General features: G+C 39.1%; 1 protein-coding gene and 1 pseudogene across 1 annotated transcript in view; one reads left to right on the forward strand and one right to left on the reverse strand.

Annotated features, from left to right (window-relative positions):
• The window catches only part of LOC106323307 (putative inactive serine/threonine-protein kinase At5g11400), an 11,249-nt gene extending 7,541 nt beyond the window's left edge, over positions 1-3,708 (forward strand). Inside the window, exons 5-6 of the mRNA XM_013761452.1 lie at positions 3,208-3,316; positions 3,401-3,708. Of these exons, the coding sequence (XP_013616906.1) occupies positions 3,208-3,316; positions 3,401-3,708 (417 nt within the window). The remainder of the gene's footprint in view (positions 1-3,207; positions 3,317-3,400) is intronic.
• A 4,835-nt stretch (positions 3,709-8,543) lies between these two features.
• LOC106323308 lies at positions 8,544-10,682 on the reverse strand (annotated as a pseudogene).
• Positions 10,683-14,540: the final 3,858 nt, after the last annotated feature.

The raw sequence follows: 14,540 nt of genomic DNA on the forward strand, positions 1-14,540 counted from the left end.
CCATCATCTTCTTTCTCTTCTCTTCTCGGGTCCCTTCTCTCTTCTTACTGCTATGAATCCGTATAGCCAGTCCTCTGGTTATATGGGCCTTCTTCACAGTCAACAGGAAAGTGTTCTCCATAATCAATGTGAGGCTCCAACTCCAACTCCACCTACAGACATACCCGTGGAGCGTGGGAAGAGACACAAATGGACCCCAGCGGATGACGAGCTTCTAATCAGTGCATGGTTAAACACATCTAAGGGTGCTATAGTCGGCAATAACCAAAAGTCTGGGACCTTCTGGCAACGAGTAGGATATTATTTCTTAGCGGCACTACTTAGAAGAGATGGTTGTCAACGTAGCGAACATCTCCATTATAAGCAGAGGTGGCACAAGATCAATGATCAAACTAACAAGTTTTGTGGTGCATATGCGGCTGCAGAGGCAAATTAGTAGTGGTCAGAATGGTAATCGCAGAGTAGAACCGATCCAGGTAGAAGATACTACACATGTTCTAACGTTGATGATGGAGAGTGCCATGTTTGGAAATGGTGGGATGAGGCTGTAATGGAGGAGATGAGAGCCAGGGATAGACACACACTTCAGTTAGCTAAAAAGGTAGATTCTCTGAACTTCTTGAATGACTACGAGACTGAGCAGAAGCTGGTTAGGCTAGAGAACCTTGTGTTTGAGTTGGCAAAGAATAAATCAAGGTCTAGCTTTGATTACTTTGTTGCGGTTATGGCCATTGTCATTATTGTAATAGGTATTGTCCTCATCTTTATGTAATCTGTTTATGAGGAATTGATCATTGATCATGTTTATGTAATCTGTATAATGACTTATGTTTTTGATGAATTGATCATCGATCTAAGCTATAATGTGTTATGACTATTGGAACTCTTTGTATTTTCGTGAATGTCTTATGTATTGTCTTAATTTTGTCATGTCAAGTGTGCGAGTACTTGTATTGTCAAGTGTGCTCGTGAGTGACGGTCTTGTGATTGAATATAACACCAAAACTTAAGTGTGCTCGTGAGTGTATTGTGACAAGAAATAAAGTTAAAAGGTCACAAGTTGTAGTAAAGTGTCACAAGACTAACAAGAAACAATCAAAGAGTATGATCTTCTTTTTCCTATAAATAAGAGAAACCAATTTCACAATTATATATATCCACTTCTCGTTAAAAACATACTTCTCCTCTCTACTTATCTCATTCAAAACCTTTGTTTTTTTTTTATTTCACAATGGCATCATCTTCCCATTATCACTACCACAAAGATGATGATGCTGAATTCGAATCTATGTATTTTCAACCAAGAGAAGATGCAGCCGGACGGTCTAGTCTATCTCTGCTCCAAAAATGTACCGCAGCAATTCGTCAATTGGCGTATGGTAGTGGGGCTGATACCGTTGACGAATATGTCAGACTAGGTGAAACAACAGCTAGAAAATGTTTGCACCATTTTACCGCCGGAATAATCCACTTGTTTGGAGATCAATACCTAAGACGTCCAACACCGGAGGATCTGGAAAGACTACTATATATTGGAGAACAACGTGGATTTCCAGGAATGGTTGGAAGCATCGACTGTATGCATTGGGAGTGGAAGAATTGCCCAGCTGCTTGGAAAGGAATGTATTCACGAGGAACCGGAAAACCCACAATTGTGTTGGAGGCGGTAGCTTCGTACGACCTCTGGATATGGCACGCGTTTTTTAGAGCTCCAGGTACTATGAACGATCTTAATATTCTTGATCGATCACCTGTTTTTGATGAAATAATTAACGGAAACGTTCCGGAAGTCAATTTCCATGTCAACGGAAGGGAGTACCATTTGGCTTACTATCTCGCCGATGGTATTTATCCGAAATGGGCTACTTTTATTCAATCTATCCGACTCCCACAAGGTCAAAAACATTGTTTATTTGCTAAACACCAAGAAGCCGTCCGAAAAGATGTTGAGCGTGCATTCGGAGTCCTCTAAGCTAGATTCACGGTTGTTAGAAATCCATCTAATTTATGGGATAAAAAAAAATAGGAAATATTATGAGAACATGTATCATACTCCTTAATATGATTGTCGAAGATGAACGAGATTCATACACTAACGCTTCAGAATTGCAACAAGGAGAAGATGTGGATCCCACTTTTGTAGTCAAACGGACTACAAATCTCGGTACTACAGTGGGACGTCGAGCAGAAGTTTGGAATACACAATGCCATCAACAATTAAAAGAAGATTTGATTGAAAATATATGGCCTAATTTTGGACATTTCCCGAATATCTAGAATGTTTAAGTTTCTATGAATTCAATAAAATGTTAGTTTGCTTTTTTTTTTTAATGTTTGTAATTTTTTTCCTTGTTTCTTTTTTCAAGTTTGTAATTTTCTCATGTTTTATATTTTAATGTTAAATGTTTTATTTTAAATTTATCTTTAAAATGCCATTACTTTTTAAAAATGTATACTTTAATAACTAAGAGATATCTAAAAGTCCTATCAATAATCCTAACTTTTAGGATTGTCCTTAACTTTTTCTCTTAACATCAAAATAATATTAAACTAATCTAAGGACTTAGAAATTAGTCCCACCAATAATCATGCTCTAAGAGACCGCTTTTTACTGCCACATGTTTGACATTTATTGGTTTAAAAAATATGTTGTTTTTTTATTTTATTTTCCTTTGACGTAAAAAAATGAATTTCTTCTTCCTCTCAAGATCGACGCTCTAGACAGTATTCTCTGTAAATTTGGGTTTGATTTTCGCAGTTGCAGACTTTTGTGGTGTTTTCAATCTGAACCAGAGCTGTTCTTCAAGTGTTTTCTTTTATCTCTGTTTCAGATTGATTGAATAAAGCTTCTAGTCGTTTTGATCAGCTTTTGTTTTCTGATTTGTTAAAAATCAGAGTTTAAAGGAGTTTGCGGTGAAGATTGAAGTTTGTGAAAGGATGGTGATCCAGGAAGGAGTGCTCGAATTGGTACAAGATGTTTGAAGCTCAAAGTCACGATGAAGATGAAGGAGATGTGGTTAAGAGACCCCAATAGGATTGTACCAATATAGGATAGAAAATTAAAGGTTTCCAATTACGTCAATTAAGTTATGTTAATTGATATAATATTGGTTAAGAGACTCCAATGGGGTTGTACCAATAAACATGCCGTTACATCTATTTTTTATGATCTTTGAAATTAATACCTAAAAGTTTTGATTTCATCAGCAATACAATGCAAAATTACTTTACCTTGATTCCAAAAGAATTTTTTTTGGTTATAATGGGAGATTTGTAGCAACTACATACCTGCCTTTTGAATATGCAATGACAGCAGGTACACCAATATCTTAATTTTTTTTACTAATATGGTTAATCTTTCGTTGATCAAATCTTGAAGACAATTGTGTGATGTATGTAGGCCATGCGGGAGTGAACACCGATGTTTTCACATATGGTGTGATCTTGCTTGAGCTTTTTACTGGTTCGAAAGGTGGAGTATTATGTCAGAGCAGCTTAGATATTAGGAGTAGATCGTTTCGGGAAATAATTGATCCCCGACTTGAGAGCGACTATCCTACGCATGCAGCAAAAAAAATGGGCAGACTCATCCAAAGATGCACCATGGGGAACTGGAAGGAACGACCGTCAATGCAACATGTTTTGGGTGTTCGTATAACTATATTGTATAGGATATATATGATTAGAGTCATTATTGTAATTAGTTAATACCTAATGACTTATGTATTCTGTATAAATACTGTACCCATAAATATCAATAAGGTATTCAGCCTGTATTCATACATGGTATCAGAGCGTATTACGATACCTAAAATTTTTAACGCCGCCTAAACCTTTCTCTCCTCTCTCCTCTCTCCCGTCTTCTTCTTCTTCTTCTTCCTCTGGTTCTTCATCCCTCTTTTCAGCCATGGCCAATGACTCTCCTGCTAGATCTCACGAGACCATTACTGTCTCCGACAACCGCACGCTGCTGAATGTCAATATGGCTAATGTCACGAAACTGACTTCCACAAATTACATTATGTGGAATCGTCAGGTTCTCTCCCTCCTTAGTGGCTATGATTTGGCAGGCCACGTTGATGGATCTCTCGAGATTCCACCACAAACACTCACGGTTGATGATGTGGTGACCGTCAACAACGATTACGTGCTGTGGCAGAGACAAGATCAACTGATCTACAGTTCCTTGCTCGGAGCCATATCTGCGTCTGTGCAATCCCTCCTCTCCACCACCGCCACCGCAGCGGAAGTCTGGAACACTCTCGCCGCCACATACGCGAAGCCAAGCCGCGGTCATATTCTTTAATTGCGACAACAACTCAAGCAATGGACAAAGGGGACCAATACAATTGATGAGTATGTTCAGGGCCTCACCAACCGCTTCGATCAGTTAGCGCTTCTCGCGAAGCCCCTTGATCATGAAGACAAAATCGAGTTTCTACTTGAGGGTCTTCCGGAGGATTACAAGACGGTGACTGATCAAATTGAAGGCAGGGATGTCTCTCCTTCGTTAACCGAGGTCCATGAGAAGCTCATTCAGCATGAGCTGAAACTCGCGTCCAAGTCTGAGACCCTGACGCCTGCTCCTGTGACAGCTAATGCGGCCAGTTTCCGCGGTAATAACAACACCACTCGCGGACAGGGCCGTTCCAATGCTCGTGGCTCTCACCACAACAACTGGAACAATCGTCGTCACAACTCCAACAGTCAAGGGTACACGCCGAGACCTTACCAGGGCAAGTGCCAGATATGCGGCATTCACGGTCATAGTGCTCATACTTGCTCTCAGCTGCAGCTCAATGGAAGCTTTGGTAACTCGACCCAGTCATCTGCCTCCTCTTACCCCCCATGGCAACCTCGTGCTCACACGGTGTCTGCGATGCCGTACAATGCTAACAACTGGCTCCTTGACAGCGGCGCAACACACCATCTCACCACTGATCTCAATAACCTTGCTCTTCATCAGCCTTATACTGGTGGAGAAGAGGTCACGATAGCTGATGGTACTGGCTTACCTATAACACATACTGGTTCTGCACTTCTCCCTACTCCTCATCGTAATCTTACTTTGAGCGATGTCTTATATGTACCGAATGTCAAGAAAAATCTTATTTCGGTTTATAGAATGTGCAATGTTAATGGAGTTTCCATTGAATTCTTTCCTGCCCACTTTCAGGTGAAGGATCTCAGCACGGGGGTCCAGTTGCTCCAAGGCAGAACTAAAAACGAGCTGTATGAGTGGCTGGTTCAGTCTTCTTCTCCAATGTCGTTGCTAGCTTCATCTTCTCAGAAACCAGACCTCCTCTCTTGGCATGCACGGCTTGGTCATCCGGCTCTATCAGTTCTTAAGTCTGTTGTTTCCAAATTTTCTTTACCAGTCTCGTTGTCTGCTTCAAACGATTTGTGTTGTTCGGATTGTTCTATCAATAAAAGCCATAAGCTGCCATTTTACTCAAACACCATTGTCTCATACCATCCTCTTGAGTATCTGTATACAGAAGTGTGGTCTTCTCCGATTGTGTCTGTGGATGGCTTCAAGTATTATCTTGTCATTGTTGACATGTACACTCGCTATACATGGATGTATCCACTCAAGCTGAAGTCTCAGGTCCACGACTCTTTCATAAAGTTCAAAGCTTTGGTGGAGAACAAATTCAAACACAAGATTGGCACTCTGTACTCCGATAATGGTGGTGAGTTCATCGCATTGCGTCAGGTCCTTGCGACTCATGGCATTACTCACTTAACAACGCCACCCCACACTCCTGAACTGAATGGCATCTCTGAACGTAAACATCGTCATGTTGTCGAGACTGGTCTAACGCTGCTGAGTCAAGCCTCTATGCCAAAGACTTACTGGAGTTATGCGTTTATGGCCGCAGTCTATCTCATCAGCAGAATGGTGACACCGGTTCTCGGCAATGACTCGCCTTATGCGAAGCTCTTCGGACAAACACCTAACTACTTGAAGCTTCGCGTCTTTGGGTCGGAATGCTTTCCATGGTTGCGACCTTACACTAACCACAAGCTGGAACCAAGGTCTGCATCATGTGTGTTTATTGGCTACTCCTTAACGCAAAACGCGTATCTCTGTCTGCACAGAGCAACGGGTCGTATCTACACTTCACGTCACGTTGTCTTCAATGAAAAACGCTTTCCCTTTGCGTTTCCTGCGACTGCGACAAAATTAGGAGAAGCTCAGCATCAACCTGCAGAGTTTGCTGCGACGACATTGGTACCGGTATGGCCACTCTTCACAGCTCCACCCCCGTGCTCTGCTCCTCACCAGCAAAGTCCGCAAGTATCACCTTCCCCAGCTCCTCCTCTGTCTCCGGTAACACAGCAACAGAGTTCGTCTCCTACGACGCTTCAGCCACCACCTGAATCTCACACTCAACCACAACCCGGTTCTGTAACCACGTCTTCATCCTCTCTTCCCACCTCACCAAACATACGCCAAAACCAACCCTCCTCTCCATCACCTATGCCCTCACCTGAACCAGAACCTCCAGCACCTCTGCTCCACAATCTCCATCCCATGAAAACTCGAGCCAAAAATAACATATCCAAACCCAAAACCAAAACCTCTTTCACTGCCTCTGTTCCTCAACTCAAACCTACCATTCCTAAGACTGTGGCTGAAGCGCTCAAAGACCCAAACTGGAGACAAGCTATGTGCGATGAGATAAATGCTCAGTTGCGCAATGGAACGTCTGGACTAGTTCCACCAGAACGGTTTCAGAATATCATTGGCTGTAAGTGGGTTTTTACTCTAAAATATAAAGCTAATGGTGAACTTGACAGGTATAAAGCTCGTCTTGTTGCCAAAGGCTTCCATCATCAGCATGGTCATGATTTCACGGAGACGTTTAGCCCGTTCATAAAGTCCACGACGGTGCGAACTGTTCTACATCTCGCAGTCACCAAGGGCTGGACTCTTCGGCAGATTGATGTGAACAACGCTTTCTTACAAGGAACCTTAGACGAGGAAGTTTATGTCACACAACCACCTGGCTTCGTCGATCAAGATCGCCCTCATTATGTTTGTAGCCTGAAGAAAGCGCTATACGGCTTAAAACAAGCGCCACGAGCATGGTATCAAGAACTTCGCTCATACCTCCTTACACAAGGATTCCTGAACTCTACTGCCGATACCTCACTCTTCACTTATCACCGAGGACCTGATATCATCTATATTCTGCTGTATGTCGATGACATGGTGATCACCGGCAATAACACAAAGTTGATCGATGGTTTTATACAGGCCATATCTTCTCGGTTTTCACTAAAGGACCTTGGCGACTTAAGCTACTTTCTGGGTATTGAGGTCAATAGGACGTCGAAAGGCTTACATATGATGCAGAAGAAGTATGTCCTCGACCTCCTAACGCGTACAAACATGCTCTCTGGGCGCCCAGTCTCTACGCCCATGGCACCGATGCCAAGCTGTCTCTCAAGTCTGGTACACCGATGGAGAATCCTCGCGAATACAGAGCAGTACTGGGTAGCTTGCAGTACCTTGCCTTCACACGACCTGACATTGCATTTCCAGTAAATCGTCTCTCCCAGTTTCTACAAAGTCCCACAGATCTCCACTGGCAAGCAGTGAAACGAATACTCCGCTATCTTGCTGGTACTGCATCGTATGGGATCCTGCTTCGCTCAGACACACCGTTGAAGCTTCACGCATACTCCGATGCCGACTGGGCTGGAGACGTTGATGATTACTGCTCCACGAATGCATACATTGTCTATCTAGGGAGCAACCCGATCTCTTGGAGCTCAAAGAAACAGCAGGGGTGGCTCGCTCCTCGACTGAAGCCGAGTATCGGGCTGTTGCCAATGCAGCATCTGAACTTCGCTGGGTCTGTTCTCTCCTCACCGATCTCCATATCCCGCTTCCGGAAATGCCGGTCATCTATTGTGATAACATCGGGGCCACATACCTTGCTGCTAATCCAGTTTTTCATTCCAAAATGAAACATATAGCCCTTGACTATCACTTTGTTCGCGACAATGTGCAAGCTGGTACTCTTCGGGTCTCTCAACTCTCGACCAAAGACCAACTGGCTGATGCGCTCACCAAGCCACTTCCGCGATCGCGCTTCCTGGAACTCATGCACAAGATTGGAATCACTCTAGTTCTTCCATCTTGAGGGGGTGTATAGGAGATATATGATTAGGGTCATTATTGTAATTAGTTAATACCTAATGACTTATGTATTCTGTATAAATACTGTACCCATAAATATCAATAAGGTATTCAGCCTGTATTCCTACATATTGCATGTAGATATTGGTATTAATATTTAGGGTTTTGGAGTATATTATTGAAAACGTTGAGGGTTTATTTGACATTGAAGATATATTTATAACAAAGAAGTATGTTCTAACGTTTATAAATGATTTTTCTTGGACCAGAAAAGAAAAAACCCAGTAGTCAAATGATTCTTACACTTGTCTCGACCACATAGCAAAAACCAGGACATTCAACTTCTAACAGAAAATTATATAAATCACACTCCAACTAATATTTGAGAATTTCAGGCATTGACATAAGCAGAGGATAAGACATTAACGCTATATGACGACTTTGGGAGATGATCAAGTTTGAAGACAGCACCGGACCATTCAATCTTTCCCTTAATCTCGCGTCCCCCATTGCATGACTTCAAGGAAATAACAGCAGACCAAAGTTCCAAACTATCAGGATTGTTCCAAAAGATGACAATGTTCCCAGCGGGGTCAGTGCAGAGTTTGTTGATATCATACTGGACCTTGGTCTTTGCCAACCCCCACGGTTGTATCGAACCACAAAAAGAGTCTTGGAAGTCTTCCAAACCCTTGACTTCCTTCCAATCAAACCCATCATCTGGATCACACCATAGTATTCTCCCGCGAGTACCACGACAGAACAATAGTTTACCAATGAATCACTTCTGTGTCCCGGCTTAGAATCTGTCTCCCGCTTGTCCAAAATAAACATTTACTTGGTGAGTAGGAGAAGTCTTGACCCTCATCATCCACAGCGTAAATCAGTTCCTTATCTATCACCACACTATGTTCAATATGGAGGGGCATCTTGGGGGTAAACACAAACAACACCTCCCAAGTTTGGGTCTTCGTATCGAATACCTCTGCCCAGTTTAAAGAATCAGCTTCATCTCCACACCCTCCAAACACGTATACTTCTCGCCTATCAGGCATGCCGTTGCGGAAGCACGAGGCACGTACATTGATTGGAGACGCGGTTCCATGAGTGCTCGAAACAGTCAAGGAAAAACACATCAGAAGTGGGTTCGCCGTTTCTGAACCCACCGATTATAAAGATTCCCCAATCAACCACCACGAAGGAGGATAACGAGTGTGCCTCCTCATAGCTTCGACCGAATGGGTTTCAACCGACGTTGCATGGGGTTAAAACCGATTATCCATATTATCCATATTCTTCGATTAGTTAGTTTTAGGTTTAGGCTCTTGGTGAGGACTGAGAAATTTTTGGAGAGATTATAACTTATTATATAGCTTTTTTCTTCCGAAGCCTAATAGAATTAGTAAAACCGTAAGTTCTTTTTTTTTTCTGGAACCCTAGTTCTATTTTTCCTTTTTCACTCTTTTGGATAAGAAAAGATAATTTCTTCTTCTCTTTTGGTTGATAATACAATATGGATACTAATATAGCCTGGCTCGGGCCCACCAATTTAAGCTTGCTTAAGTCCAACCTGGTTTAGATCTGCTTACACTAAATGTGTTTAGATCAGCTTTGCGGAATTGAGCAAGGCAACTGAGGGATTCAAACAACATATTGCACTAATGTTAATATTAATAATGGCTTTGTTTGAACATTATACAAAGGCTACATCAATGCCATGGAATGTTTTCAAGATAATTCCCGCTCTTTACAGGAGTGGAAACCTAAAAGGTAAAGCATATTACAGATGCAGAGTTACTTAATATATAGACGGTCGGTCCGCGGGATTGTTGTCCTTGCTCTTATGTGTGATGACTATTTTCATGGGGTTAAGGGTTTGATTAATTTGTATGTTTGTTCTTATGTGGATGACTATTTTCATGGTGTTAAGGGTTTGATTAATTTGCATGTATGACACAAAATGTTGTGGAAATTTTTGCTATATAGGATCATCGTGGTTGGAGTGTTATGGTCAATCAATTGTTTTGATTGTTTTAATGTCATCGTGCTTTGTTTTGTATCCATGCTCCTTAGTTGAAATATGTTATTTTTGAAATATTATATGTTGTCATGTTTGCAATAGTTAAATTTGCGTTATTGATTTTTCAAAAAAAAAGAAAGAAAAAAGGCAGCAATCCTTTTAATTTTGAGACTATTGACTCGAAGATCCGTTTCGAGAATGGATTTTTTTTTTAATATTATATATTATATTTAATCAACCCGATAAATCGGGCAATTAGATCCGATTACAAACCCGCTTTGAACAAAATATCCGAAATCAAACTATTACAAACTATCTTCGCTCGCCCACTAAACCCGGCACATTCCGATAGCTCGTTTTTCGAAATCCTTCGGAAACCGGTTGCCGTTCTCGACCATTGATGATAAACCACGGGAACGTGAGGTTCTCCTTGTTTCCTCGGATGCCGGGAATTCCCAAGTCGCCTCTGGCGTAGCTAGCTCCCGATGAACTCCACAAGCTTATAACCATCACTGTCCATCAATCGCAAGACGAGCAATAGAAAAGAGTTCCAAATACTTACCACAAAACCTTGTTCCACCAAAGTCGGGTTTGTAAAAACGCCACACAGCGCCTGAAACACCACTCTAAACGAGCAAGCACTCGCTACTGCCGCCACTGAACACCTGGCTGAGAAGGAAGCAACATCAAACCACAAGAATGGATTTATGTGGCATATTGTTGCTAAATTGAATGGCCTTATTAAAAGGAACTAGAGGTTTTCCCCGCGCGTAGATTTATTTGCATTTATATTTCATCCTCATCGTAAACAGTCCTATTTATCACTAAATAATCTGTTCTGCTTCTAGTTTATTATTAGAAGAGTTTAAAATGTGTGTGTGAGTAACGATTGACATCGAAAGAAAATGACAAAGTTTAACTATACTGGCAGCCTTCATTTTTCGTGATTAATTAAATATCGAAACAGTGAAATCAATTTCTGGAGAAAGAAGAAACATTTTTTTGTAATTTCAGTCACTAACTGAACGTGACTTTACACGACTGGAGCCAGATAAATAGAATTTTAGAATTTTTACTCTTCAAATTTAAAACATGGAGATTATACAATATGGAAATATTCATGTTCTTTTTTTTTGGAACAGAAATGGAATCGAGACCAAGACCCCAATAGTTTATTCCAGTCTGAAGAAAATAATTGTTTGTCTGCAACACACACACATTAAGTATCATAACTCTATGTACGGTTTAAATAATTGTGCAGCCCCATGGAAAATATAATATATGGACAAACCTCTCCTAAGCCCGCCAAGGACACATTCTCCACTTACGTCGCCTTGTAAACCTGCTAGTTTGCCTCCATGTCCATGGTAGAATATATGCATACATGTATTGAAATAGCTAGACTCTAACGTTACAAAATATATTATTTAAAATGAATAAAAATAAAAAATATTGGTAAAAGAAAATCCACTGTGGATCAAAATTTAAAATACATTACATATAAAATAATTTTCTAATATGTTGTTTCATGCATATATTAGTTTTTAATAACTAAATTCAAATACAATAAGATAAATATATAATAAGAAGCAATAAATACATATGATAATTTTCAGTAACTGTTTAACTAAAACATATAAACTATAAAATTATAAAATTATTATATATGAAGTAGTTATATAAACATTTAAATATATGATTAACGTTAAAAATGTATACCACTAATGATTTAAAATAAATATTATATGTATATAAAAATGAAAACAAACACCTATGTGGTTGCATGGATCAAGATCTAGTTATTAATTAATTTTTTGTTTGCAGATTACACCGGTTGTGGAGAAAAGTATAACCACATTATTATATCCGAAGAACCGAACCGAACTTAATTTGAAAGTAATACTAAACAGAAACTAAAACTGGTTAAATACTCAAATGGATCTAAAAGTTTAATATCCGGATAACCAGATCCGAATCCAATCCAAAATGAATATTTTCGATACCGAAAATATCTAAAGCACAATTATATACTTAAATATATTAGTTATTTAAAATTTTATATCTATTAGATATTAATTAATATGAAAATATCTAAAATAACAAAATATGTTTAAAATACTTAATATATTTTTCCCCGTCTAAATATTTAAATTGAATTTTTTTTATGAATTTTTATATTATTTCTATTTTCGGATTTTGAGGATTAAGTATATTTGAATTTTTGTTTAAAAATTACATAATTAAAATATGTACCTGAACTTGAACCCAAATCAAACCTCTAATCCAAATTTAAGTCAAATTTTGTAAATATCTGAATCATATTTAAATTTCTAACTCTAAAAATCAAAATCCGAACAGATCAACTGAATCTAAACAGATATCTAAATGTTATTCCCTTGAAAAAGCCATACGACAAATATTTTATTACATCATAAAATAAATAATTTAATCAATTATTTCACTCTGCACACGGCGTGGATTATTATCTAGTTATTATATAAATGTGTGGAACTTACGTCAATTGGTTAGATATTAAATTATAAATTTGATTTTAATACACGGTGCAATTTATCTTTATATATATTTACATATCAAGAAACTTGTTTTGAAAACTTCCTAATAACTGTGTTCATGTGGTTGCATGTCGTTTTACGCGTCTATGCAGTAATCAGCGAGAGAGTATTATATATGCAGTCGTATGCACGGAATGGATCAGCAAATGTATTCTTTTCCTTGCCTGCGCTTCTCTATTCTTCCCTTAGTTTCACTTGTGTATCGATCTGAAGATCGGATTGTTCCTCCCTCCTCTTGGATTGGTCGAGTCATCTTTGGACTTATTAAATCTTTAAAGATGTTTGTTGTTTAATTTCAGGGAAATCTAATGTTTTTAGATCGACTATATATATACATCTGAATCTTCTTTTGTTGAAGCGAGGTCCTTTGGCTGTCCCTGTTCTAGTTTTGGGCGTTAGTTTGCTTCGGATCATAGGTTCTCCGGTGAATCGGAGCTCCGATGACGATCTCTGAGTACTCGACAGTAGTAAGCGGCGGGATTTGACTTTCAAGGACATGTGTGTCCACCTCGCTATGCGACTATCACGTGTCTTCGAGCTGCATGTTGGCTCGTCTTCCCTCCGCGTGGCCGATTAGTCTTTCTTCTATCTGGGTCTGGTTGGGCCTGATTTGGAATTTTGGACTTTAGATTGTGTAATTTTATCTTTCGTCTGGCTTTACTATAAGCCTCAGTTTTTTTGTACTTGAACTTTTAAGTTAATAAAATGACAAAAAATGACAATCGTTTTTTTTTTCATAAAGAGGATTAACACAAACGTATTCACGCATATGCTCTCTCTCTTTTTCATGCATGCGCGTATATATAGATACAAAAATACATGCAGTTTTCTGCTCTAAATATGATGAAATAATTTTATCAATCTTGTAGCATATTGACAGAGGCACCTCCCTCCTGTCAATATTTTAAAGTTTCACACTAGTCTTTGTACTCTACACTTCATACATATATATATAATTTCAAAAGATGAAGAGTCACTTAACAAACACCATTTGTGTTGTCTATGAAAAAGAAAAGAGGTCATTGGCTCAATTGAAAAGGATCCTCTGTTGTTTTAAGGGTCCTCAATTCGAGTGACAACGAAACTAATATTATATTTTCTGATTTGGGGTCTAGAGATTACGGACTTTAGTCCTGAATTTCCTTGTATTAAAAAAAAAGATCCAGCGGTTTAAAAATGCAATTAAAAAAGATCCAAGCGGTCTAGTATAACCCAGTTTATATAAAAAGAAACATGAACTAATCCAACTGCAACGTCCATTGTAAATTTGTAATCGTGTGCATGCGCTATTGCATGTGCATTTACTCAATGAGGTACACGCGTATCGGCGTATGCATGGATCAGAAAATGTATTTTACGTGTGTTTTAATTCTGAGCATGCTGGCATAACTTTTTATTGAATAACTATATACAATTGAAAATATCATTTTTACAGAAAGAGCATTTCGTAGAAAACAGTACATTGTCATATGCTCTGTCTTTTTCATGCATGCGCGTGTACATAGACCCAAAAGTACATGCAATTTCCTGCTTTAAAAATATGACTACACTCCGCGGACATAGTGAATTTTTTAAAATATGTTGTATCTATACTATTAAAGCAGGATCCTATTGTCATAATTACCTTAGGGGCATGTTTCTTTCACTAACATTGCATGTTTCATTAAGGGCAATTAAGTAATATTAATAACAAATCTATATTGGGTCATTATTTTTGGATCCATTCCAAATCAAATCTCTATTGAGCCATTTGGGCCTATTAAAAAATCAGATTCAATTCTCACCTTTTTTTTTT

This window comes from Brassica oleracea, chromosome C2 (assembly GCF_000695525.1).
Source record: "Brassica oleracea var. oleracea cultivar TO1000 chromosome C2, BOL, whole genome shotgun sequence".
In the NCBI taxonomy this organism is placed as follows: domain Eukaryota; kingdom Viridiplantae; phylum Streptophyta; class Magnoliopsida; order Brassicales; family Brassicaceae; genus Brassica; species Brassica oleracea.